Source organism: Drosophila gunungcola (genome assembly GCF_025200985.1).
Source record: "Drosophila gunungcola strain Sukarami chromosome 2R unlocalized genomic scaffold, Dgunungcola_SK_2 000013F, whole genome shotgun sequence".
NCBI classification, from domain to species: domain Eukaryota; kingdom Metazoa; phylum Arthropoda; class Insecta; order Diptera; family Drosophilidae; genus Drosophila; species Drosophila gunungcola.
This window is the reverse complement of record NW_026453171.1, coordinates 430687-457983: the sequence shown is the minus strand read 5'-3', so window position 1 is coordinate 457983 and position 27297 is coordinate 430687. Positions and strand designations below refer to the sequence as shown.

Below are 27297 nucleotides of genomic sequence, written 5' to 3'. Positions count from 1 at the left end.
TGAAATGGAATAAGCATTAAGAGAACATTATTTTGTACTAACTTTGGTATGGTGTTTCGAATAAGAGGCCTCAAGATCTTTCAATCCTCTAACTTTTTTTGTTGAACACCAGACCTTAAAACGGATTTGACTAAAGTTTTATTCAACGTTTATTTGACTTGTAAGCATATATACAATTTTGTGATTTTTACATTGCCTCTGAGTTCCTTATGTTGGTTGAGGTCAACCGCACGTTGATAGCAAATTTTTGTTAGATTGATAGGAACATAACGTAACATAAGAGGGATGAGTCAAAATTCTTTTATAACCAGCAGATCTATGTGTAAAATAAAATACATGCAATCAGATTATAGTGTTTTTCTGCTGGGCATAAGCCAACTAACTGGGATCATGGATTGGATTTAGCTGCGCACAGTGGTGGCTGCATCGGGCACCACACTGCCCTCCGGAAGTTCGCGGACCAGGGACAGAAGCTTCTCCAACTTGGCAATCTGCAGGGTGGTCTGGTCGAGATAGAGCTGCTTCTTCGGCGGCTTGACCATCATGCGGAGATTGGGCGACAGCTTCAGCGATGTGGTCACTCCCCTGCAAATTAGGAAGAGTTTAAGTAATTATGTAACTAAAACAAAAAGTGAAGAAAAGAAAGGCAGGCAAAGACGAAATTTCGATGAACATCCATAATGCCAGAACTCTACAAACAAAGGTTTGGTAAAGCAAAACAAAGTAAATAAAGTCATGTAAGCATTGTGGAAATATCAAATAAATATCAAAATTATTCAAATGTTGACCAGTATATTGATATGTAGGCAATTCAAAGTGTAAACCAAGTTAAAAGCCGCTGTTCCTACAGTCCAACTATTTTGTTGGAATTATAAAGTAAAATTAGATGAATTCAATTATATAACGTTAAGTCTTTATAACCATGTATTTTTTGTCAGTTGTTTTTTTTACGTGTTTAATGGTTGAAAATGTTCTGCCTTACTGTTTTCAGTGAATGAATTAGCAAGGTTTTTTTTTTAATTTAGTGGAACATAATTAAAGATACATACTTTTCATCGCCTACCACGATAAAGGCGAGCTTTTCGTTGAAGGCCAGTCTGGTGAGTTTATTCTTCCGCTTTGGAACCACGGCCTGAACGCAGATAGCCTTGTATTTGTTAACATTCAAATCGAAAACATGCACCTTGCCCTCAGTGGTAACGGCTGCGAATACGGTGCTCGAGTAAGGAGCCCATTTCACATCACCCACGGCGGCGCCCAGATCAAAGATGAAGAGAGGATCGGGACGCATGTCCTCCCACACTTTAACCCGCCAGTCGCCACCGCAGGATACGAAGATGTTGCTGTTGAAGCGGTTGAAATCGATGCGGTAGACGGACATGTTGTGGGCATCGTAGGTCATTAGGTACTTGGAGCTAAAGGCCGTGCTGCATTTGTAGATGTACCCACATTCAGTGCCCACCAGAAAAACCTTGAGAACAGGAAATAAGGTTCAACAAGATTATAACTCTATAATTATAGTTGTAGCAAGCCGATGTTTTTAACTAAAAAAACTAATTAGTTTGTTTTTTAAAACGGCAAATATATAGTGGTTTTGGTTCAAAATTAGAAAACCTTCTGAAAGGTTATACCAAAACTTATTTCATGATAATCCAGTCAATTATAAAAAAGAAAATGTTTATCGAAAAAGTTTACGTCAATAACATATATTTATAGATGCCTACCTTGTTGTCGACGGGATGGAACACCATGCAGGAGCCCCCGCTCTTCAGACTGACTTTGGTACCATCAGGCCCGTCCACAAGTCCGTTCTCCCGGTACAATGTGATGATGGTGGTGACCCACAGCTTGTTCTGCATGAGGATCCAGTTGAAGACCCGCCCGTCGGAAGAAACCGAGAAGAAGTTCACTTCGCCGTCGGTCATGTCCAGACCCCACTTGATCTGCCATACGCACTCGCCGTGCTTGCAATTGACTCCTTTGGAGACGTAGAGCGGTTCCTTGCAGTCCTCGCGCAAGTTATACACAGCCACATTTCCGTCATAAAGTCCGATCACAGCCAGAAAAGGATATGTCGGATGGATGTCGCAGCACATTACCCCGCTGTCGGTTTGAACTAAAAATAATTGGGTTATAATCAATGAGTAATCACGTGTGAAAAGCGCAGTTTAAACCTACTAATGTAGTCCGGGAAAGATGGATTCTTAACGGTGAAGAGACACAAGTAACCCTCGTTGGTTTGCTTCATGAAGTCGTCTAAAATAGAGATTGTAAATGATATCACGCATTTAAATATTTTAAGGTTTGAAACTTACGCGATCCAAAGCAGACGGCAAAGAGATCGTAGTAGCTCGGATTGAAGAGGATGTCGGTGACGTTCATCTTCTTGGTCTTGTCATACTGGAACTTCCACAAGGGCAGCAGGTTGCCCTCGCCCTCCCTAAACTCGTCGGCTGGATCCTCCCAGTAGCGGTAGTCGTGGGCAATGTCGTCGTAGATATTCTGGTTGATCATGCGCTCAAGGATCTGCCAGCACTTGAGATACTTCTTGTTCAGCTGCTCGGCAATGGCGGACTTGTCCCGGAACTTCTTTTCCCGTCTGCCACGCTTGCGATCCTCCTTCTTACTGCCATCCCGCTGCTGTTCCTCGAAATTCTCCATATAGGAATCGTAGATGACCCACTGCAGCACATTTGCCCCGAACTGGGAGCGGGGTGGAGGAATGGTTTGGGTGTCCACATTCTTGAAGGTAAATATGTCATTTTTATTAATTATTTGTAATATAATAATAATACAATAATCGTACTTACCCTCTTGGGATTTGAGTAAGTTAAGGCACCACGTTCGCAGTAGTTGAACTGGTTGATCAGCTTCCGTTTTTTGGAGGAAGCGGCTGCCACCGGCTGGGCATGTTCTTCGTCTTCAGCGCGGACCGCGCCACCCTCTGCCTCGCCCTCCCCCTCGCCTTCATCACCCTCGGTGCCCTTAGCCTCTTCATCATCCTCTTCCTCGACCTCCTCCTCCTCAGCGCCTCCCTCCTTTGCGCTAAAGTATTATGAATCATTAAAATCAAAATGTTTGCTTTAGGTAACATTCACAGAACTTCAATGCATAATAAGCAAGATTGGTTTTAGTTATTCAAGTCGCTTATATATTTGATCTATGCCTACAAATGTAAACAATATGTGTTATGTGTGTAAAAAAATCTTCCCCATAAAGTTTAAACTAATTTATTGGATAGAAAAATGGGGTTTTTATTAATATTATAGAATTTTAACGTTTTTTGTCGAATAGGAAAATAAGTAAAAATTGTTTTTATGAGGCTTAGCTCTAAATTAGCCCTAGTGTTTTTAGAAGTAAATGCGTAAATATAGGGTGTTCTAGTTTTTATAGTTTCTAAATGTCGCTAAGGTTAGATTGACTAGTCCGTTGATGTTGCAATAAACTTGATATCTTCTATAACTTATCTTATATAACATTCTTACTCATAATAAAAATAAAAATAACTCGAAGCATTTTTCCCAAAAATAAATAAATATAAATTAAAGTCCGTTGGCTTCTACATCCCACTTACTTGGCGCCATCGTCGTCCTCCTCGCCCTCTCCCTCCTCTCCATCGACGTTTTCGGGCTCGCGCTGCTCCACCACCGTGTAGTTGGGCATGGGAAGCGGGTAGCCGATCTCATCCGACTCCTCGATCTGACGACGACCCTCCTCCGAATCGATGTGCAGTGAATTTCCGGGAAAGGCGATCAGGGTGACCGTATTGCCAGGCACTGGAGCCAGGACAAACTCGCCCTCCTTGAAACTATAGACCACGAGATTCCGGATTACATTGGTGTTGGTGGGCGTGAGGACCTTGGTGACCTCCTCGCCCAGCTCCGCCTCGGTGAGATCCAGCTGGTCATCGGGCTTGAGTAGCTGGCGGGACTTCATCCAGGCATCGAAGTCATCGGCATCACCACCACCGCCCCCGCCGCCTTCGACCTTGTTCTTGGAGGTCCTCAGCTGGGGAAATTGGATCAACAGTATGGCTGAATCACTGGGTTCGTGGGTGATCGGTTTACGGGATTACGAGTTTACGGAGTGTGTGGTGCATGCAACATTCCACTGATGGTGCCACAAAAGAAACGAAGCTGGGAAGGGGAACTGGTTGGGTGGGTGGCCACTTACCTGATACCACTAACATCTGACAATTTCGGAGTTGGGTGCAAGCTGGATTTGGGGCAGGTGAGAGGGATCATGAGAGAGGAGAACCAAGCAGTATGCGGCATGCGACTTGAAAGGAGATACGTATATCCAAATATCGTTTGATGGGGCTTTTATTTGAGGTAAATACCCAAGGAGGTGTTACCTCGTCGCCATCCCAGTCGCCGTCGCTGGCGATCTCCTCCAGAGGATCGGCGCATCCTGAGGCACTCGCAACCTCGGACATTGCGATGCTTACACTAGACTGAATATGATTTGAGATGGGGAGCGATCTGTCCTACTTAGCTACGACTACGAGTTGAGTTATAGATTTGAAGAAACGACTACAGGTTGTATTTACAGGTTGTACATATGGAAAGACATCGGTTATTTACATTAGACACAGACAGGCACTCGTGGTATTTACAGATCCCTAGCTTACAATGCGTTTCAAAATCTTCAGACATAAGACATTTTTTTCATTGCATGATAATATTTACAGTGCGTTTAATATTGATATAGATCCCCTTCGTTAAGTCACAATTATTTTATCAAATTTTTAGCCACTCTATTTTTTGCTTTTACTAAAATAAAATACATTTAAAGTTTTTTTTTGTCGTAAATACAATTTACTCTTAATTGTGTATCTCTCGTTTTTCTCAGCTTCAAGTCTTATTTATTTTAAATTTTACGATCGTTTCTTCAAACGATAACAAAATTCGAAAATAATGTCTTTTCGAAAAATTTTCTTCTCGCATAAGGTAAAATCGTACTGAAATAGAGCACTTCTGCCACTGATTTTTTCGTATTCAAATTTTTTTGAGAGTATCTCATGCGTTATATGCATTTTTTATGATGTTACAGAGTTAAAATCACAAAGTACGCGATAAAAATAATGTATGGAACTGCTAAAAGGATATTTAATTGTTTTGAGAAAGGAGTGCAAAATATTTCTAAATTTCGTTTCGAAAATTTCATAGTATTTCTACTCTAATAATTGCCAAATCGACGTAACGAACGTCTAAACGAAAATACTCTAAATTTTGAATATACCTGATCTCGCTGTCATGTCATTGTGATTATGAAACGCACTGCAGTCACACTCACAGGCACACAGATCTAAAGAGTTCAATCAGCTAAGAGTTGCTAGTGGAGATGCATTCTAATGGTCATATACCGCCATGGCCTTGTTGGCTAGCTTCCACATCCTGGGTGAAATTGGGATAGCTTTTGGACAAGAAGGAATTCGAGATTGTCTGATGACCACGAAGCTCTGAGCTCGGCTCACGGCAAAACGCGAATGCGAATGTATCCGGCTGTCTCCTCCGGCAAATCTCTCCGGCGGGAGCGGCGAATCAAGACTGAGCCCAAAAGGAACCTAAACTTAAAGTCAAGACATTTTCGTGATGACATCCGCCACGTCAGCGGCCTCTTCAGGTAACGAACGAAGGCGAAAAACTTTCTGACGTCACAACAGGATGAGGTGGAATAAACAAATTGCACACAACTCGATTAGCAGGTCTGGGAATGGGGGATATGGGGAATAACAGCAGACACCCCACCTACCTCAAAGATTGCTGCTTACATAAATACATATTTATTTTGATGTGCATCTAAATGAATAAGGTGAGCCTAGGGTCGTATACGTGAGTGATTTATCGACTCTTTTATTGCGTTGGGTCTGATGAGACTTCGACACTCACCAACCGGCCCGGCAAAGGCCAGATCAGGCCAAATAAATTGGTAGATGTAACAAAATTGCACCGCTCCAATCGCTCTGTTCCGACTTTACGGCTTTCCGAATTTCCGGCTTTCAGACTATTTTTCCTTCACAGCTTGGCACGCACATGGTGGCTACTCCACCGGCCGGATGGGCCGGAAATTGCAAATTATGTTTCGTGACAAAGTTCCATCAAGGAATGAGCTGCCTTGGCTCCGTCAGGAGCTCTCTGACAAACTTATTAAAAAGTAGGCGCAAATAGGAGCAAAATAATTTTAAACACAAAAATAAACTTGGGTCGCAGCAAGGACCTCGTTTCGCCATTACGTTGCCAGCTTTCGAGGCAAAAGGATGTGTGCTTGGCCAGAGTATTAAGTGTACCAGCTGCAGAACAAATAAGTGATATATTTTTGGTACTTACCTTCCCTTTGACCTGCTTGCCATCGCCCTTTCCCGGTTTTGTTGCCATAGTTCCGGCGGTTTCTTGGAATTTTTTGCACTGAAATTCCTGTGGCTTTAATGAAAACTATTGGAAAATAGTTTTTCAAGATTAAATAACTCCTTTTTCCAACTAAAATTATGTGTCTCAGTGATTTTTTTCCTGTTTGGTTCCCTGTCAGCGTCCTAAAAAGTGTTTTGTTGAGTGCGTATTTCACAAAGCCAACTAAACCTCAACTTTACGTAATTGTGTGGGGAAGGACCATGCTGTCATTCCTTGGCATAAAGGCATTGTTTGTTTCAGTTTCTATAGAAATTTGGCAGTCGCTATACGCACCAGGATTCGGTTGTCATTTGCATATCGATTGATTATAGAAAATGGTTCTGGGACTTACAAAAGACTCAGTAAAGTATTTTGTTTTTTTCTTGTTTAGGTAAGGACAGTCTGAGTAAATTGCAAATTGTAAGTATAATTCAAATCTTAAACAAATTATCATCTTTCAATGTATTTATACCTAATCAAATCTTTTATCTCTTCCAACAAGGCATCATTTCGTTTTCTGTTGAAAGTTTAAAATTAATAACATACAAATTTATGTGGACCAAAAATGTATAAGTACTGCAAAATAAGTATCGTCTTTCTAAAAACCGTCTTCGAAAAAATACAAAATATTTTACTTAAACCAGAAATTGAATCTTTTTACAAATGGTTGGAATAAAGGGTGCTGAAAATATAAACAAAATGAAATTTAGCAAAAACTGTATTTTTAAAATAAAATCGTTTTCAAATCCTTTTTTTCATTTTATGTACAGCTGTATTTCTATGCATATTTTGAATTCAAAAAAATACTTAGTTTACTTTATATACGTCCCATTAAAACGCTATAAAGTACCATTTCAAAATTTTTATGCTATATACATACATTTTTATAAATCCTTAATAAAGAGAAACATGGAAAAAAAATGTATTCAGAATTTTAAATTGTAAGTTATAATAGCTAACTAAGCCTATTCAAGGTCATCGTTATTTTCTTTTTAGTTTTTTTATTTTTTTTTTAGAGTTTACTTCCAAGAAACTAAAAAATAGAATTATTTGCAAATTTTATTCATTTTATTTTTTATTTGAGTTTTGTCATAAGCTCCAAGAAACTAAAAAATAGAATTATTCGAAAATTTTATTCATTTTATTTTTTATTTGAGTTTTGTCATAAGCTCGAGCATAAATAGATTTATTAAAGTTTAAACTTTTCGATTCCTGCTGACTATTTTAAATTTGTTTAAGAAAAGTTATGAGAAACTAATTAAAATATTTCAGCATTTTACCCGATGCCAAACTAATGTGTTTTGACATAAATAAACAAAGGTAAACCAAGCCGACTGCACTCTTTTCAAATAAGGTGAGTGGTTTCAGCTTGATGCACCGATCTTGGGTCGAACAAACAAAGCAGTCTCATTAAGATCTATAGATTGTTATCTATGGGTTCGCCCGCGAGTAACAAAGTGGCAGTGCCGGCAGCGGTGACCGATACCTAAATGAACGAGACCATCGTCGTGGTGACGAGGGCTGTGAATGGAACGCCTCTTGATGCGACATGCATATCAATTAATTACGACGGTTACATTCGGCTGGGTTTCGGTGGACACCGCGACATTGGGGATTGGGTAATGCAATTTGGGATATTACAACAGAATACAAGACCTGTGACTGGGACCGATTGCAAATCGCTGGAATCGCTGGGCAGCCGGACGCACTGCCATCGAGCCCGTGCAGTTGGCCGAATTTATTCAAATCAGTTGAATTCCGCGCGGGGCAGCGTATAGGTGTCTCCTCTCCTCCGAACATCGTATCAATTGCAATGTGCAAATACGTCTTAATTGCTGCACTGGCCGTAATGGTAAGTGGGTAATTAAAGCAGCCACCCGTCACCCACTAATCACCGCATTAACATTGCCCTTGGCTGCACAGTGCTCCCTGGTCCGGGTGCGAGCCACGCTGCACGATCTGCCCGGGGTCTTTGACTTCTCCAACGTGGACCTGGTGAACTTCCAGTACTTCAAGAACCTGGCCTCGCAGGATCCTCGAACCGCCGCCACAGCCAATCCGTTCCTGGAGCACTTCCAGAAGAAGAAGGCGGTACTGGACTACCTGGACCGCCTCTTCTTTGGCAACTCTCCGTTCCAGCAGCCCAGCGAGATTCCCTTCGATCCGCACTTTGGCCGCGCCTGGCGTCCGGTCTACGAGCGGAAGTTCGGATACCGCGGGGAGCGCCTGATAGCCGCTCTGGGCTCCGGTTACTCAGTCCCCCAGCTAAGGCACTTTGGAGCCATTCCGCGGGAGTACGGCACTCCCCACTATCCAAGTTGATTGGGTAAGGTACCCTCATCGCTCTAGGTAGTATATTTATGGAATAAACTTAAGCTACGATCCTTGACCCTACGCCTTTGCTCTAACTTTGTGGGGAAGACAAGACTGGTTTCAGTTGATATATAAACTTGTTTTGAAAAAACTAGGCATCTTCTAAGCTACGATTTTGGACCTTTTCTTAAACTCTAAAGAGCACATCAACTGGATTAATATAATATTAACATGGAAATCACTCTAAAACTATGGAAAAACTGTTACGACGGTACTTCATAGTAACCAAAGTCAAAAGAAGAAAGCATAAGCTGCGATCTTGTATAATATAAAAAAGTTAATTTTTAAGGGGATGTGAAAAATGAAAACCTACTGGTTTCAGTGGATATTTCTTCTGTGCAGGGCAAATCATCGTAGGCATATTATTGATGCGCCACTTTTGTAAGGAAGATACCTATTTGATCACACAAACTTCTATTTGGATTAAGCTATATTTATAAACTGCAATACATATATTTTATTTTTTTCTGTAGGCCTTTAAAAGTGAGAGTAATATAGGTACCAAATACAAGGACCATTCTACCAATTGATCAAGCTACATATTACTTATTGGAGGTCGGTCCCCGGCCGTTCGATACACCTAAACCAACCAACCCAAGGATGTTAGTGTTTTTGTGGAGACTGTTGTATTTACGGGATAAACTTAGGCACTACGATTTCAGACCCTCCGTTTCTGCGTGGAAATGTAGAGGACATTGTTGCCCCGGATGAAGGCATCGCCATACTTGTTTTTCAGTTGCCCGTTCACGTACTCCTCCGTTTGTTCCAGGCAGATGTTCATGTAGCCATCCAGGCAGGCCAAAACCCCTGGAAATCGGGAGGAAAACGTGATTGCCGGCTTTTGTTTATTGCCACCTATTTGACCTCACCTCGGTAGTCCACGCCGTTGTTGAGCTTTACGGCAACGGGTCGGCCGTGAATCTGATTGATAAACTGCGACAGGGCTTCCTTGCGGGACATGTTTAATGGAGTATTTCTAAGTAAATGCAAATTCTGAACTCTTTCGGCAAAAAACAACACAAGTTTACACTAAAGATGGACAAACATCGATAAGAACCGCTGTTATCGATGTTTTCAAAATATCGGTACTAACGTTGCCTTGGTACGCTCTCTAGCTGTTTAACAGCTATGTATAATTTTGAAATATTGTTCCGCCAAAAATGTTTAGCTTGAAATAATGACACAAAATTGCTCTATTTTCTATTTTATGTATTTCTGAAGGTTTTACACCGTAAGACTTTCAGAGATTAAATAAATTAAAGCCAAATAATTTCTAGCTATTATAATAAGCGCATGCAGTAGCATAGTGCTGCTGTCACATCGGAATTATTAGCGCCATCTGTTGATCAAGTTTTTGAGTAGTCTTGCACATTGTGGGTGTATAAAAAAAGTTTTAATTTAAATAAAGCGGAGTAAATAAATTATAAGCTACAATGCAACTAAATATTAAAAAAGCTTAGTGTATGCCCTCCAGTGGCGTGTAGGTCTTGTATTGATACAATTCTGGTCCGCCGTAGCCATAGAGAAGTTTTCCCCGTCCATGCTCATCATAATAGGGATAACGGTATTTGGGCCTGAAATAAATGGTTTGGTTTTATTTGGAAAATTAGTATTCGGTAAAATACTCATAAATACCTTTCAAAGTACTGGAAGTTTGGCGCCTTTGGCTGAACAGTGGCAAACGATGTGTGGGCCACAAATGCAAGAATAAATAAAAAAGCTGGAAAAGATTTAAAAAAATTTTGTTTTTTGAAATAATTAACAATTTTTGTCTTTCTTCGCGACATCAAGTTTGTTCGAAGTGATTTTAAGTCGGAATAATACTGATTTAATCATGACACAGAGGTATATTTCTTTTAAATTGCTTCCGTTATAACTTGAGGGCCTTATAATCTAAATAAATTATATAATTAGCTTCGTGTATTATTTAATACTTCTGCTATTTAGTTGGTCCCAATTTCGAAGTATTACCCTTTCTTAATAGTTGGTACATATACAATTTTGAGTTTAATTCAAAATGTTTTTGCCGGGTCAAATTTTTTAAGGTCTGACACTGTAAACTTATCTTTTCTTTAAGAGCTCGAGACATATGAGGAGTTTGGGATTTTAGCAATTTAATTTGTTTTCTCGGTTTTAATGTGATTAACACGAATTAAACTGGTGCGTGGTTTTGGTAAAAGTAAAGTTTTAATTGAAATTTGTAATAACAAACATAACAATGTGAAAGTAGTTTAATTTAGCAAACTCAATTTAGGGAAGTTAAACATCACGTTAAAACCAGCAAATGCTCATTAGCTCACTGTGTCAGCTACACAAAATTGGTAAACAATGTATTTCCAAGAAATCGCGTTCAGGCGCTTTAACCAACAACCAAGCAACGGTTGATGACGCCGGTTATGCAATTGTACCAACAATAACCACGAAGCGCAACTTGGCCACAACTTGTTGCCCAGAGATTATGACACATTTTGGTTGGCTTTCAACTTGGCCAAAAGAGAGAGATAGAGACAGAGACAGAAGGAAGAGAAAGATCGCTTTCAAGGTCTTTCCGCCGTAAGAGAGAGTCTTCAAATTTGGCCCACATATGGTTTGAATATGTGTCAGTTTTGGGACGACGAATACAAATAAAGGCCGAAAGAAGAACCGACTAAGGCTCATTGGAAATTCAAGTCACAATTTCCGACAATTGCAGACGGTTGGTTTTCTTTTGGGTGCGACTTTCGCGTAGAAGCGGCGGAAATTGTGTCAGTGGGCCTTTAGACGTGTTAATTTGGGAGGTAAACCCTATCACCCATCGAGGTGAAAATCAAGCGATCGGAAACTTACGGACAGCAGAAGAGCGTTCAACCTGGCCATGGTTTTCCAAATAGAAAAAATATAGTACTATATAGCTAGGAAGGGCGGAGCGGTGCGAAGATGTTCGCCGATCGCGTTTTGTTTGGCAACTGAATTGCAGTGCCAGCCGACAAACGGCCAAAAGCCGCGCTCCACGAAGAGATTGGGAAAGCTTGTAAGAGAGCTGGAGCTTCCAAGTTGGGCTTCGAGTTTGGCTTCCTCTCTATCTCTTTAAATTGAGTTTTTACTCTAATACTGTAAGATAAAATAGTAATACATCAAACACTTTTATTAAACCTAAAAATATCCACAAATACAAATGATAACTTTATTTATTAAAATTGGAATGCCCTTTGCGGCTTAAGTTTAAATGTACACTTTTTGTTTGTAATACAATCTAACCATTTAAAATGGAAATCGGCCATGAAATTACATTTTGTACTAAGGTAAAAATTAGTAAAGAACTAAAATAAATTAAATTTCACAGTGATAAAAGGGTTTCCTTACTATTTAGTCCACATTTTGCACATTAAGGTTATTAACCTTCTTATTTTATTATAAAATTTACCTTTGTATATAGTTTTTTCAATAACTTGAGATTATAAAGTACAATTATAGTTGGGGCTTTTAAAAAACCTTTCTCCCGGTGTAATTTATCTGTTTACTTAATTTAATGATCCTTAAGATTTTGCAACTCAATGAGAAAGTGAAAGTCCTGAATAAACATAAGCGCAGTGCTTTTCTCGTATGCATTTAGGCTGCCGGAAATGTATGTTTATAAACAAAAACCATGGCATCAAAAACCCACCTGAGCCGACTCACGTAGGCTCTTTTTTTTGGTTCCAAAGAGAAATATTAAGAGATGGAAAGCCCGTGCGCCGAGACAGCTGTTCAGGTGGGCAAAAATGGAATTGGGGCCACATTACCAAAGTGGTAGTGGACCGACTGGATGACCACTTCTTATCGAGATGACGATCGACAATTATGTAACTTTTGCAGCCTTAATAAGAGTCAAGCTCCGACAAAAAATTATTGCCAACCAGTTTTTGCTTTCTTCGTTTCGCGACTTTGTGCCATTTCTTCTCAGCTCCGGCGCACTTTCTTTGCCTTGCATTTGCATTCACATTTTTCCTAGGGTTTCTATTTCTGTTTAACATTATTTTCCACCTTTTTTATTTCTTTTTTTTCGGTTTGCTTTGGGCGCGTTTGCTTTGCGGCAAATGGCAGTAACCTCTGGCGAATATGCGTACTTAGTTCCGTCTGCCATGAAAACCAATTTGGTGTGTCATTAAACTAAACTAAAAAAAAATAAAACAGTTCATAAAGCCAAACAAGAGTACGGCAAAGCCAGCTTTTAAAGTATCTGTTCGAAGGTCGAAGGCAATGTCACAGATCGGAGATCATACTCCATTAATAGGCTGTAAAACCTTTAAAACTATTTATACACTACTCAAATTATATAAATCGTTTCTGGTATATTTTTATTATTTCGTAAAATAATTGTGGATAAAAACATAAATTCAATAACTAAATGTTTTCCTTATAAGTTAGAAGTAAATACTAATTTTGAATTTAAGATATTATACAATGACTAATAATAATCAGTAAAAATAAACTTTTTTGGAGACGTCAAGCTAATCGGCATTTTTCTCAATGTCTTAAACACAAATTTCCGAATCCGTTAAATATTTGTTAGCCAAATTGTATCTTGGCTCTAAACTCTCAATCCCTCTCTGTCTTTCTCTCAGTTTCTGGCTCACTCTTCGTTTCGGCTGTGTAACTTCTCAAAGTCTGTTTGGTTTGCCATATTTAGTTGCCGCTCGTGAGGTTGATTTTTATTTTCAATATTTTTCGAGTTGGCGGTTGGCTGCGTTTTATGCAACTACGCGATTTCTGCCATTCGTAGTCTTCAGTGATCAATGGTCCAGTGACTCGCACGGGCGGCTCTTTAATTTGAAAAACAGACTCGAATCGCGACAATGTTTCACCTGAGATTTACCTTTATGGGGCTGTAAGTGTACCATCAAAGTAAACAAGCCATGAATAAATGCATTAAAAGCTGCGCGGTGGAAGGCTAATTTTGACTGGTGAAATATGGGGCGTATGAGTAATAAACGCTGATCGATTAGTTTCTTGTGCAATCTAATTGTCTGCCTTCCAGCTGGTTAACCACACGCCATTGGAAGTGCCGGGTCCAACAAAGCAAAGTTAACTTGGAAAAATACAGAAAATACATGTATTGCAATTGTGTTAAGAAAATGTTATATTTTCGAAAATTAATGTATTACTAAAATTAGTTATAACATTTTAAAGAGATATGTGTGCTTTTAAGATCAAAATTTAATGAAAACTCTGTTACTTAGGAATTGTTGAAATAAAAAAATTTAGGCTTGTTACTGTTTTCACTTTCAAACGTTCGATTTGAGTTGTTTTCAATTTTGTATGCAGTTAAGCGTACTTTTGGTATTGTATAGTAGTCCTGATATAGCAACTGATAGAATACAGAAGTGCCCTTATTAGTTAAATACTTTAATACGTTCAAACCGACTTAATATAAACTTGTGTGCAAATTGAATGTGAGCACATTATTCAAAAGTGAAAACTGAAACAGGCATGTGTATCTTATTTGCAAATTTTTTTAAGATTAAAGAAGGTTAGGCGGGCTGTCTTTGTTTTTATAGGATCGCTCGAATCAAGGGTTGTACATAAATAAAGATATTTTTTTTGATTTTCTTAATTTGTTTAACAGGTGCTTTTTATGAAAGATTAATAGAAAAAGGATATTCTAAAATTGTAACTAAAGCTTTTTAATTAGCTTCACCTTTTTAACCGATAATTGGCTAATTTGCGTATCTATATTGGTTAAACACACTTTATTCCAGCTACCTCTAGTCCTGGTCCTTCTGCTTCAGGTTAGCCAACCCACAGATGGCTTTATCCTGCGACTAATAACCGAGACACTGCAGAACAATGTGGCTGGTGAGCCGATCCTACACGAGCGGACCCAGTGGGACTTTCGATCCAGAAGCGGCCAAACGGGCGAGATCTCTATACTACGAGGTGGGATATTCTGAACATCCCATATGATTTAATGATTGATCATTGATTTTTGCAGAAGAATGGATTCCGTTCGGCTAAATTCATTGAGCGATTGGGCGTGGGTCTGGATGGGCGGCACGAGGACCGGCGGCTGGAGCAAGGACATCGCGATGAGGGGCGGCTGAATGGCGAACACAATGTGAACTATCCGCCTCCGCCGGCTTAGCCATAAATAATTATGATTTATATTTAACTCTTGTTTCGTTTGCCATGCCTAATCGCCGCTGAGTGGTCGGTCGGGCGGGTGGGGGTATAATATGGAATATGGGGAAATCCAGCACATTGTCATCATTTTAATTTGCAGCGATTAATTGTCATTGTGCGCATTAATGTGCTTCACAAGGATTTGCGTAATTTGCACAACGTTGCCGACTGCGAGACTGCAGCAGCATATCCCTCTCGGTTCGGCTTAACGTAAATGGTTGCAGGCTCTGGCGGGGAAGTCCCTGAATCCTGCCGAGTCCCCAGCAATGTTGTTGTGGTTTTAATAAACGTTATTAGCCGACTGGCTGCGCTGCCTGCAACTGCAAATTACCGCAATTACATTCGGCTCAAGCGAAAAGCAACGGCAGCTACTTACTTTCGCAATTTTTGTAATTTCATAATTGTGTCGCGTAATTAAAGCCAATTTTGCATCGAGCTGAATCAGGACAACGCAAAACGTAGGACTCAGGGAAAAGGATTCAGGTGTACGAGTAAGCGGGCTGCCACTTTTCACCATCAATTTCGAAGAAATGGGCTTGGTAAATTCCGCGAAAGTGTTTCACTTTGGAATGTCATGTTAGGAGAATGTGTGGCATACTTTAAGGCATGGTTAGAATTCATTATACGTGAAAAGGGTATAGTTAGAAAAAATATGATAAATGATAAATAATATTCAGTTTGCTTTTATTGAAAACAAGTTTGATCATCAATTACTGTGATTCTACGCAAAAAAAGCGAATAAAAAACGGGTTTTTAAGATGACTTATGAAAAATGAAATAAATAAATTGTAGACTTTCTATTAAAATATGGTTTTGCGTTTAAACTTTAAAGTCTGTATAAGTTTATACGTCATTGTGTAAATGTATACGTCAATAGCTACTTGACACTTTCAATTTGAGTGGTGTATACTTAAATTTCTTAAATAAATATCCTTTATTAAATATATTTTTTTTTTAGCGAATTGCCGATTAATTCGATTTCCAGAATCGAGAGCCGACAATCAAGGGTATCAACCGCAATTGCAGCAACCGCTGCAACTGTTGCAACTGCAACTGCTGCTGCGTGTGTGCTGCGGAAATGAACTGCCGACAAATGATGCAGCAAGTGCTGGGCAAACTGCTGCGTCAAATAAATAAAATTACGCACAATTTGCGGCATTTTCGGATCGGGGGCCATCGGAAATGCAGAACGGAAATTACATTACAGCTGCAGAGTGTGCACAAAGCCGCGAGTGCGTATACGTAATACGAGGCCAGCCAGCGATAACACCATAAAATTGTTTAATAAATTGTTAATACAACATTGTAAATATTTCATTGATAAGCCCCCGGGCCACCCAACACTACCCCAAAAAGCAACCCGTGCGAACCGCAGCAGTTGTTCCTGTTTATGACACTAATTTAATACGAAATCAAACAGTCATCGCCATCTCGATAAGACATGCGGGTTGACTTTTATTAAAGGCAAATGTAAATAAAATCATAATGATATTTCGCCAGGCCCGAGTCGCAGTACCGATTCCGAATCTAGTCCCGGATGAGGTGCATGCATTCATTAGCCTTATCAGCTCACTCAACATCAAATAAAATGTTTAATAATACAAGTGGGCGGTGGGCGGTGGGCGGGGCTGCCGAGTGCCAAACTCGATAATAATGACGGGATATCACATCAGGTTGAATCAATTGTCGCGTTGTTGGGTATTAACTTTCATTTTGTGACGATTTTCCCCTGACATCAATTGCTGTGAAAGCGGATTACTTGTCATAAAAATGTGCGCACAAAAAAGGGAAATTTATATAAACGCTCCGAAAATGGAAGGGGCAAGTGGGTCTTCCTTTTTGAATGGGTGCTAAATGTTTTTTGATACTATTATTATTGGACAGGTAGGACCATGAATGTTTGCCAAGTCGGGGGCGATGAAAATACACTTCTCTGAGCAGTTTAACTGATTTAATTGGATCCGTGTTGATATTAATAAATTGGCTTTTTCTAAAAGTTTTGCTCTTAAAGGAAAACAATGAAATTGAATTAAATAAATTGTTTTGTAATGACTCTTTGGAAAGTTTTTTTAAAACCGAACATTTTTATTTTACACCTTATTTTTGGTTGTAATAGAATAAAATCGATATTGATTTTTCTTCCTATTGAGTTAGTTTACCGCCTTAACTTTTTAAGCTTTTCTACTCTTCGCTTCTCTTTTAACTAAAAGAAGAAGAGTATTGCAAAGTTCCATAAAACCTGGAAAATAATATTTGATTTACCAATTTAAAATGTACATATTTCAAAACATTTAGTACCTCTTTGTTGGAGAGTAAGCAGTGAATATGGAATATGAATATGTTGGCTAGACATTGCATTAGCCAGGTCCAGAGTCAGTTGGCATTTGTAGTCACGTAACCCCACCGAAAGCAGGGGACTTATATGAAAAGCATTTCCTGATTTTGCGGCCCCCAAAACCCTTAGTCGCTGATTATTGGTTCAATGCACCTGAAGGACATTTTTCTATTGCAGAAAGTAAGCGGGTGGGCCTGAGGTGGTGGAATGAATTTCTTAATGCATTTCCGTTGCGCAATTGAAGTCAAGCCAAAAGGCGGGGCAAGGACTCTGTCGGTGGCTAATGCACGGGCCACAGCCACGATAAATGTCAACTTGTCCTGCATGCAAGTGAAGTGTATCCTGGGAGGGGCAGGCCCTTTCGCCAGCAAAGGGCAGGCTAGTCGGGCGAAAGGCAAATCAACTTTGCTTGCGCATAAAATGTAATTTATAAAATGTAATATAATATCAACAGCACACAAAAGGCGGAGGTTGTGGGGTCATCCCACAACAATGCCATAATGTCAACTGCCTTTTGTCCTTGCGGATGATTCTGCTGGCTACCCGCTGCTGTTGAGTCACTCATCCTCCTCTGTTAACCCAGGAGCATTTATTTTATTTCATTAAAAGCAGGGCACAGAGAAAAACTGGATCGTTCTTAGAACAAATATAGCTCGATAAATTCATTTTATGATCAAAACAGACGCCAATAAGCTATGCAATTATATATCTAAAAACTAAATAATTATTTATATGTTATATAGCTTAATTACATCAGTAAAGTATTTGTTTTATTAATACTCCGCGTAATAATATTATTAAGATCTAGATAAAACTTTGGAATAACTAGCATTAATTTGACCCTTTAAAATTATGCTTTTGAAAAAATTCAGATAACCTTATTTTGTAATGTTTTATCTCTGTGCAAATACTCTTTTGCCATCTTTCTCTTTCTCTCTCCGCGTCTGCCTTCTCTTTCTTTCTGTCTTTCGCTGCTGGAGGTCCTTTGGCATATCCTTGTGCCTTTTTTATTTGAGGGTAATTGCAATGCTAGCTGGGCAATTTTAAATTTTATCATTGCGCCCGCATCTGTCGCTGACAGATTAGTTAGTTATTCTTCTTATCCTTCTGCTTTTCCTTCAGAGTGGTCCTTGTATTTGCCCCAAGCCATTGTGAGCCTGCCATAATTTTGTCAAGCAATTAATAATTTTCATAAATATGCAGGGGTTAGAAAAATGATAACTCTTTTAAATGAGACATACCTTAATTTTATAAAAATTTTAAGCCAAAAATGATTTTTCTGTTTGTCGGAACTGATTGGGTTTCTTATATGCTTGCAAACAAATGTAAGTGCGTGTTTGCATTTATTTACAAGCATGTGCATGTAATATTTTCAATATGTTTGCCAAAGGATTTCTTTTCTGAGCTGAAAATGCAAATCCATTATGCCACAATGTCCTCGACTAATGCACTGGGCAAACTTGGGGCCTCAGCTTTTCGCATTGTTGTCGCTGATTTCTTGGCATTGTTAAACGTATTAGGAATGTGTGTACATACGCAATATAATAATGGCCTAGGTCTGCAAGCTTAAAAGCATATTGAAGTGGAAATTGGCTGAGTAAACGATATATTTGGAAATTATTGGTAAATTCCACAGATATTTACGAATAATGCGAATTAAATAAAAATGTTTTTTTTTTTATTGTTTAAGAAATGTGGATAAAAAATTTTAAAACTTTAATGCAAACATTGCTTAATACTTTGATTTTACTCAATGCTGTAGTCCTAACGTCGTTTCCCTGTTTTCAATAAAACCATTTCTTCATCACTACAACGGGGTAAATACACTTTTATTAAAAAATCTTGAGCAAATTACAGTCATCAGTTGGTAAGCCAAATCAAACATTTCCTGCTCAGCCATTGGATATCCCAACAACCTTCCATTTATTTCGGTTTTCTTTTTTTTTGTTGCTCTGGGTCCTTTGCCACTCGAATTCACTTGATTACAAAGTAATTTATTGGCAAAACGAAAAGTCAGAGGAGCGGTAGCGGCAACAAGAAGCTAGATAAACAAGGATTTGTCTCAATGACAGCCCTCTGACCTCCCACCGCCCCCTAACCTATCCGCTGTGCATACGAAATGCGGCAAATCCCAAAAATCAACAAACAAATGAAAAGAAAATTCAATAAAATACGACGAACCGAATAGTAGAGGGAACTTTTTCCCTTCATTCTTTCTGGTTTCTGGTTTGGAGGGGAAAAACTAATTACACAGAAATGCTGGAAAAGCGTCTGCCAGTGGGCGTGTTGTGCTAGCTCGACCACGCCCCCCTCCCACATTTAAGCGGCTCTTCTCCTTTAACTTTTGATTTCTTTCCCTTCGCATTTTTCCGTCTTCACTTTTCGCACATTGCGTAAGGCGCATTTAATTACGTATGCCAGGCAGGAGTTGGGATCTGCACTCACTTAAACTCTAAGTTTATTTCCACCACCTCGGTACAGTACGCTCTCACCTGATATGCTCTTAGTTGTTAAATATAAAATTTTAATTTAATTAAAAAATACACTAAAAAATTAAAAAAAAAATATATGTAATTTATTGAAAATTAATCTTGATTTGTTTTGTTAAAATAATTGGTCTTAAATATTTGCTGATCGATATTTTCTATGCTATGTATATATTTCTTTAAATTAGGGTAATATAGTTAAATCAAGTAGTGTTTTTGTTTTAAAACTAATATGCTAAAAAATTACGGGTGGATGTTATAAGTAAATAAAAAGTGGAAAGTAACAGCAAGTGATTTTGTTCTTAGAAACAATTAGTCATCAGTACGATTTCGACGTCTAATAAAGGTCAATATATACGATTTTATAGCAGTTACATAAAATTTGCATACTACATATACATTAAAATGTATTTTAATTTTAAATTTAATTTCGAAATACAACACAGTGCACCATCTACTATTGCAGATTCGCACTGTGGCTAACCCAGCTCAAACAAAAAAGCGAATAAAATTAATTATTTTGTCAGTTGATACAGCAACGTTAACTGCTGTTAGCCCCACTTGGGTTCCTCACCGCCCCCGTATCATTGCTGGCCCTTTTGGTGGCTGCTGGTCTAGTGACACCCGCAAAGCCGCAGGACACGACGCGTCGACTGGCCGCCACCTGCCGCACAGCAAATTGGCATGTTGTGTCAATATAGATGGCAGACTGTGTGGCCTTTAGGGTTCGACTTAGCAGCAATTCGCCATCTGAAAGCAGAAAAAAACGAGTGATGAATCCTTCTCGCTCTTCAGCCGGCGGTTGTCCTTTTTTTTTGGTTGCATGGCCCGCGGTCATGTTATTTTTTGCAATTTGAGCGTTATTTGTGTACGCCAGGCTGGACTTAAATTAGGGAGTGAGGACAGCATCCTCTTTTTCTTTAGATAAATGCGTGATGGAATTTCTAGATAACTAAAACATGGTCATGGTACTGTAATATTAGGAATGTTTTTCATTTGAATAAGAATTATGTCTATTTCTATATTTTTGTTATTTTGGTAATAAGTAGGTGTTCAAGAAACTTAAAAATTCGTAGCACAAATTTATATTCTATTTTCTCAAAAAATGTTTAAAATTTTAAATTAAATTAAAAATTTAAAATTTTTCATTAAAACATAAAAAACTTACGAAAATTTATTTAAGGATTTAACGATAATAATTTTTACTGCTCATAAGCAACTGTTAAAATTCCTTTAATATTGCAAATTTTTTTTTTAATCTGTTATGTCATTGTTTAATAATTCAATAAATTTATTGGATTCATCCAGATGGAAGAAATATAAAAAATGTATTTAAATATGTGTATGAACCAATCACATATGCAGCAAATAGTTTTACCCCATTTGCATTGAAATGTCCTTTGAGCCGCAAACAGGTTTCTTTTTGGAGTTTTTTGTAAGCAGCCTAATGAACCTATCCATGGCCGCCAAACGGCCAATAACAAAGTTAAAACAAACAAGCAAGCTCAACCCTCTCGATCGGGAAAACTGTCTACCCCTGAAATACATCCTCCTACAACCCCTGACCCAAAAAGTGGGGGTGATGCTCCAACCAACCACAGGTTTCCAAACAATTACAGGCAAATTGCGTTGAAATGAAATTTTCAACGTTTCGATTTTTGATTCTCATTCTGGGGCCTCTTTTCCCCTTTATTTGCGCGTACGTTTTTTTCGGCTCAGACTTCTGGTGAGTGCCCAAAAAACGACGAGAAAAAATGTTCATTACAATTCCGTCAGAGGCAAAGGCCAAAACCGAAAAAAAAAAACAAAAGACAACGCACAAATGTGTGCAACGCAAAATTGCGGCCCAGCTAAATGCAGAACAAAGAAAAAACAGCAACAACTGCATTCAGACAAAGATTAAATGAACGCTAAACTGGCAACAGCGAAAAAACAAAGCCCAAAGGATGGTTTTTTATATATGGGGGGTGGTTGGATGAAGACGAGGTATCCACAAAAAGCAGTGTGTACACCCATGAGGAGCAGTGCTGCCAAATCGTGGATTTGTTTAGGCTTTAGCTTTTTTTACTCGGCAATATTGATTTCCAGGTGCTTAAATGGAGTAAAAGAGAATCTGGCTCCTGACTTGGACCCATTTGGAGAATTTTATATTGCATTACAAAACACAGGGAGGTCTTAAATATTTATAACGGTAAACAAGGTGAGTGATAAAACATTAGACTCTTTACAGAAGGGAAAACCTAATAATCAAAGAATTAATAGCATTTAGAGAAACAATGTCGATCTGCTGATATAAAGATCATTACTCGTTTCTTTACAAACAGGAAAAACAAGAAAGGAAGCCATGTCGGTTGTACATGTGGGAGCTAAATAATATAGTCTTCCGGTCCGGCTCGTTACGACTTGTATACTACCTGCGATAAGAAGACAACTTTTGGGAAAGTTTCATGAATAAGCTTTAAAACTGAGGGACTAGTTTGCGTGACGGACGGAAATACATAATAGGTAGAGCTAGATTTTTACAGATTTCTTTTACATCGGGATAAATCCTTGTATTAATTTATAAGGAATGTTGTTAAAATATTGCCATAAAAAAGGGGAAAATGGAAAGTACTGTCAATCCAAGTTATAGCTTGATATGCTTGGCTTAGTGTGAATAAAGCCAACTGATCAGAGCCAGGATGTTCTGCATATGAGCTAATCTCTGGGCGTTGATTTTTTGTTGCAGCTTTTAGGCGCAAACGTTTATTGCATTTAGTTTTCATTTTGCTCGCTGCCGCTGCCCAAAAAGGAACTCAAACAAAAACCTCCGACCCCGAACCAAAACCCCCAAAATAGAACCAGAAAATACAAAAAAAATTCGGCTAACGAGAAATTGCACTTGCCTGTTGGGTGGGTAGGGGTTAAAGGGGCGGTGGGGGTTAAAGGGGCGGTGGGGGGTTAAAGGGGGTGGGCGTGACTTATTTGCACATGCTGGGCGAAATTTAAGCGCTTTTAAACACAATTGTTATAAATAAACAAAACAAAAAATGTAACAAATTTCATTTCTGCAACGTTTTTGTTTGAGTTAAAATTGTATGCAAGTTTTTGTACACATACACATATGGATGAGTCCTACGTTTGCAGCTATTTGTGAGTGTGAGTGTATGTGCTGTGCATGTGCGGTTGGGCAAATAAGGAAATTTACAGCACTTATGCAAACTCACACAGGCGCAAATGCGGCGCCCTCACACAGACACTGAGCAATTGAATGCAATTTTGCATGAGATATTAAAAAATATTTTTTCGTCGCTTTTTGGGCTGCCAATTGTGTGTTACATTTCCGCGGGGACGAGCAAATAGGAGGGCGTGGTCGGGAGGAGCCATAGGCTGCACTTTTATTTTATTACGCCTCCATTTGCGGCTGGGCCGAGGAACAATAACAAATGAAAACCGTTTTTAATGAAATTTTTGAACAAGTTTTCCCTCACACCCACTCCGTGGCCCTCATAACGTGAGTGGCAAAAATGAAGGGGAAAGGGGTACACTGAAAAAAAATGTGGAGACCAGATATAAAGTTGTACCAAAAGTAAGCAAGTAATTCACTAATAACAAAACACCTAAGACGGCATTGCACGGACCAACTAAATATCTGAAATCGATACTATAAAAATAAAATGCCGAAAGAGATAAAATGCTGAATGCAGTACCTATTTTCACGTTTATTTATAATTTTTTGCAATATAAAATAAATTATTTGCAAAGTCATTTTATAAAAACAAAACAGTCTATTAAAAAATTCTTTTTAAGCGAATTTAAAAATAAAGAACTTTAAAGTATATAAATAGTCAAAAAGTATTTAAAAGTGTTGCAATAAGTTCCTTGAATGTAGAAAATGTATTCAAAAACTTTATATATTAAGTGCTCTATTGAAAAATATATATATCAAATTTTCATTAACTTTTGTACATAACTAGCCGCCCAAAATTAGTTGGAATAAACGAATAAAAATTTAATATAACAATACCTCAAAACAGGCCAATCTTAAAATATAATCGAATTTCAATATGTATTATTGGTCATATCAGCGATAATGTTTGATTATTTTTCTCCGTGTTGAGTGCAGTAGTGATGGAGCGGTTGCAATATGCAGATGCTCTGATGAGCCTTCATCAGCCTTTCATTTCCGCCCATTCGAGGCTCAATTGTTCCTCATTTGCCAATCTAGCCATAAAACTGCTAAAAACTTCTTTCTTTTTCACACTCGAACGGAGGAAATGTTTTCGAGGGTTTTTCTTGGGCACACGTTGGCACAAAAGGTGTGTGATTACAATTGTTGTTTGCTCGACCCCCGCCCCCGGGCCACGCCCATGCGTACACATATCAAGCGCCTTATTGTTGTCGTCCGAGATTCGGATTCGGATTGAGATTCAGATGCAGATCCAGATCCCGATTCCCATCCAGAGCCACTTGGCAGTTGTCAGACTTTTGTCAGTCTATTTGTTTGTTTGGCTACAGTTTTGCATAGTGGCAAACACCCTCGCACATTCATGTGGATATGTGAGCATTATCCTTTGTGTCTCCTGTGTGTCCTGGCCGAAACGGTAGCCACTTGGCCATTGTTCGTGCGACCAATTTTTATGTAATTCAAGTGCCCAACAATGTGACAGGTAATTTCCAATGAATTCCTTTGGCCCAGCCACACACACGTGATTGCCCATCTCCTCCAGGTGAAAAGGAGGTGGCCAAATCTGCACCGCAGCACAGAACAGAAGCCGAGCCGCATAATTATTGGGAAACACATTTGTCGGCCCCGAGTCGTTTGAAGTGAACAGCGTAGTTCTTTAGCCGCTTATCTTGGCCAAAAATTTGACAGAACCCGTGCCCCTTCCATGCGTGTCTTTTCACATGTGCTTTAATTTGGCCCGAAATGAGTGTCAATTTACCACCGACACGGTATATGTGGACCAAATAGAATAGCTTACTTGGAATACTTAAGGGTTATCAGCCGGGGATCTGGAAAAGTGGAAAAGTGTGCCAGGAAAGGATGGGAAGTCTTCCGGTTTCCCTGAAAATATGCCATTTACTGCCCACGAATCCTTTCTCTGGCCTGGGGACTTAATAAACGTGGCCAATAATGTCGTGCGCAAAAATGTTGGGATACAAAAGTTGGTTGGGCATATTTATATGCGGTTTGAGCCCCTCCCCTTCTTTGCTCAAGTGAATCTCTCAAATCCATTTCTCCCCCCACTGCTATATTAGATTATGAAACTAAATGTCAAACAAACCTCGGCCCAGCTCCCCTCGCAGTTGTTTGATTACGTCCACAAACAGTCAAGGATATTGGATAATTCAAGCCACTACGTGGGTGTGTCTGTGCGCAGTAGTATCCGCATTCGAGTGCCTGTGTGCGTTGCCTGAATTGCGGTTGCTAGCCAACCTCAGCAGTTGCTCATTTGCCGCCGCATATTACATTTTGCCAGGCAGCTGCCTGGGGGCTCAAGCTATTGAAAACTATCTGCAGCCGGAGGAGTTTGGAAAACGATTCTCGTTGGCTCTTTGCTGGCTGCCTTGATGAAAAGATAAAAGAGTTGTTCAGGACATCTATAAAAATGTTGTATTTAATTTTAGTTCATTATAAAGTCTAATTAAGGGAGTTGAGCAGCTTACAACATTTCCAAACAACCAACCTTTAACTACAATTTATTTTTATGAAATTAAAAAAATTATTGTTTAAATTTATCATTTTATGGCAGTCTTCTCAATGTCATGTTAAGTATTTTCGTTGAGTAATAATGCTGTTTCGGAAAAAATGTATTTTCTAATTTTATTTGCCTCAAGCACTCTACTCAATAAAGAAAGAAAAGAGAATTTAATAGAAAATACTTAAAAAGGCTCATACATAAATTTAAATCACGATAGGTTTATGTTAGCTAAGCTTTACTTTAGCATCAAATTTGGTAATAAATTTGGTTTAGGCAGGATAGTTCCTTGCCAACCAATCTCGACCTCTGCCCCTGCTAATTATAAAAGTCAATCGTTAATTCCGCTCCACGAAAGCGCTGTTGTCAGTGGCAGGTATAAGCCTCCTCCTCAGTAACAAGTTAAAACTCAAAATTAAATATCCTAGCCATAGGAAAAGCTATCAGTTCACCTCTAACCCAACCCATCCGTAACCCCCAGGCTATCTTTCATTTTCGCCGTGGCCTCAAGGAATGGGAAGAATATCCGGTAGACAATGGCAGGCAGACTGTAAGTAGACGAAAACTTTTTAGTTGGATTATGTGGAGGGTAAGAATGAACGCACACACACAGCCACTTACCCCTCTGCGCTACTTTGCACCCACACAACGGGCGAAATTCATTTTATTACTTTGATATATTAGATTTAATGGTTAAGAAAAATGTTGCCAACAGCATCTTTCTCCCTCCGGGTTTTCCACCACTTTTGCCCCACCCTACTCTATTGTGGAAAGTGGGTGTTTGTGGGTTGTTGTCGTCGTCGCAGTTAACCTTATTAAAAGGTGAACACAGTCATGGCACCAGAGAGAATTGCCACAATGTGTTTACACGCAGCTGCTGCGAGGGGGCGGAGTGGGTTGAGGGGGTGGTCTTTGGTGGGGGTAACACGATAATGACCTCGTTGGGTTTTGTCCCCTGAGTGTGAGTGAAATGCTGGGACATCCAATGAGCTTTCAGCTGCGCTGCGCATGTCCCGAGAGAATCTCTTGGGCAGAGAGAAATTCGCGAGAGTTCCTAGAAGAACTCTCAGCTTTTGGCCATCATCCCATTTCTGGCCTCAATTGATGTGCTAATTTAGAAATTACAATGAAGTGCAGTCTTCAATGAGTTTGAGTTTGAGTTTGGCTTTGATTCAATTTGTCATTTCACACTTGGCCTAAATGGCTTTGGGTTACAAGGAGAGGGGTAGTAAGAATAGCTCCTCCAGCTAAATTAGTTGAAAGTGTTGAAGAGAAAAGACAAATGGCGCTTTAGAGAGGAAAGAGGGTAGAAATATTGATTCACAATTCAAGGGTCCTTATCTTATCATATGTTAGGATATATTACCCATTTCTGAAAAGAAAAAGTTATCAAACATTAATGTTATTAAACGTCCCAATTCTAGAAACATTTTTTTGAAGTTAAATTTATATAAATAAATTTTAGTAAAACATGTTATTTTAAAATAAAATTATTATGGTATCTTGTTAAGGAACATTGGAGCTATTATTTCGTCCCATTAAAGCTGTTCAAATGGCTTTAATATCAAAATAAAACTCATAATTTTATTAAAAACATTTCTATTGACTTACATAATTAAAAAAATTTTTTTTTAATAAAATATGTTTGGTTGATTTTTTTTTAAATTGAACTGAGGTAAACCCTTTTAACTTAAGTCAACTATACCAAAACCACAAAAAAAAATTTGTTTTCCGTGTCATCGTTGTTAATTAATTACATTTGTTTTCGGATTTGAGAACAATTTATAGATATTACAGCATATCTTGATGTATGGCCTATCACTAAGTGTACAAATCGGCTGTCCCTTGGATAAAAAAGGGCATGTCCTGGGCGAGATCGAGGATAGCAATTAGTG

At 38.9% G+C, this 27297-nt stretch overlaps 5 protein-coding genes across 7 annotated transcripts; 2 read left to right on the top strand and 3 right to left on the bottom strand.

Annotated features, from left to right (window-relative positions):
- Positions 1-131: 131 nt before the first annotated feature.
- On the bottom strand, positions 132-6740 carry LOC128256132 (dynein intermediate chain 2, ciliary). 3 transcript variants are annotated; one of them, XM_052986251.1, is made up of 9 exons: positions 6330-6740; positions 3575-4008; positions 2811-3045; positions 2316-2742; positions 2179-2256; positions 1725-2116; positions 1050-1471; positions 384-585; positions 132-316 (listed from the first exon to the last, which is right to left on the bottom strand). In XM_052986251.1, exons 1-8 carry the CDS (start codon positions 6375-6377, stop codon positions 402-404), a joined length of 2220 nt encoding a protein of 739 aa, XP_052842211.1. In that variant the 5' UTR covers positions 6378-6740; the 3' UTR covers positions 132-316; positions 384-401. The 3 variants fall into 3 exon arrangements, with proteins under 3 accessions (XP_052842211.1, XP_052842210.1, XP_052842212.1); XM_052986250.1 differs by having other exon boundaries at positions 132-585; positions 6330-6739; XM_052986252.1 differs by lacking the exon at positions 6330-6740 and adding an exon at positions 5366-5541 and having other exon boundaries at positions 132-585.
- An 881-nt stretch (positions 6741-7621) lies between these two features.
- On the top strand, positions 7622-8776 carry LOC128256141 (uncharacterized). Its single transcript, XM_052986270.1, has 2 exons — positions 7622-8241; positions 8313-8776. Exons 1-2 carry the CDS (start codon positions 8203-8205, stop codon positions 8709-8711), a joined length of 438 nt encoding a protein of 145 aa, XP_052842230.1. The 5' UTR covers positions 7622-8202; the 3' UTR covers positions 8712-8776.
- A 589-nt stretch (positions 8777-9365) lies between these two features.
- On the bottom strand, positions 9366-9814 carry LOC128256144 (U6 snRNA-associated Sm-like protein LSm6). The gene is made up of 2 exons (XM_052986273.1): positions 9632-9814; positions 9366-9569 (listed from the first exon to the last, which is right to left on the bottom strand). Exons 1-2 carry the CDS (start codon positions 9720-9722, stop codon positions 9421-9423), a joined length of 240 nt encoding a protein of 79 aa, XP_052842233.1. The 5' UTR covers positions 9723-9814; the 3' UTR covers positions 9366-9420.
- A 319-nt stretch (positions 9815-10133) lies between these two features.
- LOC128256143 (uncharacterized) lies at positions 10134-10564 on the bottom strand. Its single transcript, XM_052986272.1, has 2 exons — positions 10398-10564; positions 10134-10336 (listed from the first exon to the last, which is right to left on the bottom strand). The coding sequence occupies exons 1-2, from the start codon at positions 10547-10549 to the stop codon at positions 10219-10221; spliced, it is 270 nt and encodes an 89-aa protein (XP_052842232.1). The 5' UTR covers positions 10550-10564; the 3' UTR covers positions 10134-10218.
- Positions 10565-12459: 1895 nt separating this feature from the next.
- On the top strand, positions 12460-14884 carry LOC128256215 (uncharacterized). Its single transcript, XM_052986447.1, is given in 4 exon segments — positions 12460-12492; positions 14480-14611; positions 14613-14657; positions 14713-14884. Coding segments are annotated over 4 exon segments (360 nt in total). The 3' UTR covers positions 14863-14884.
- Positions 14885-27297: the final 12413 nt, after the last annotated feature.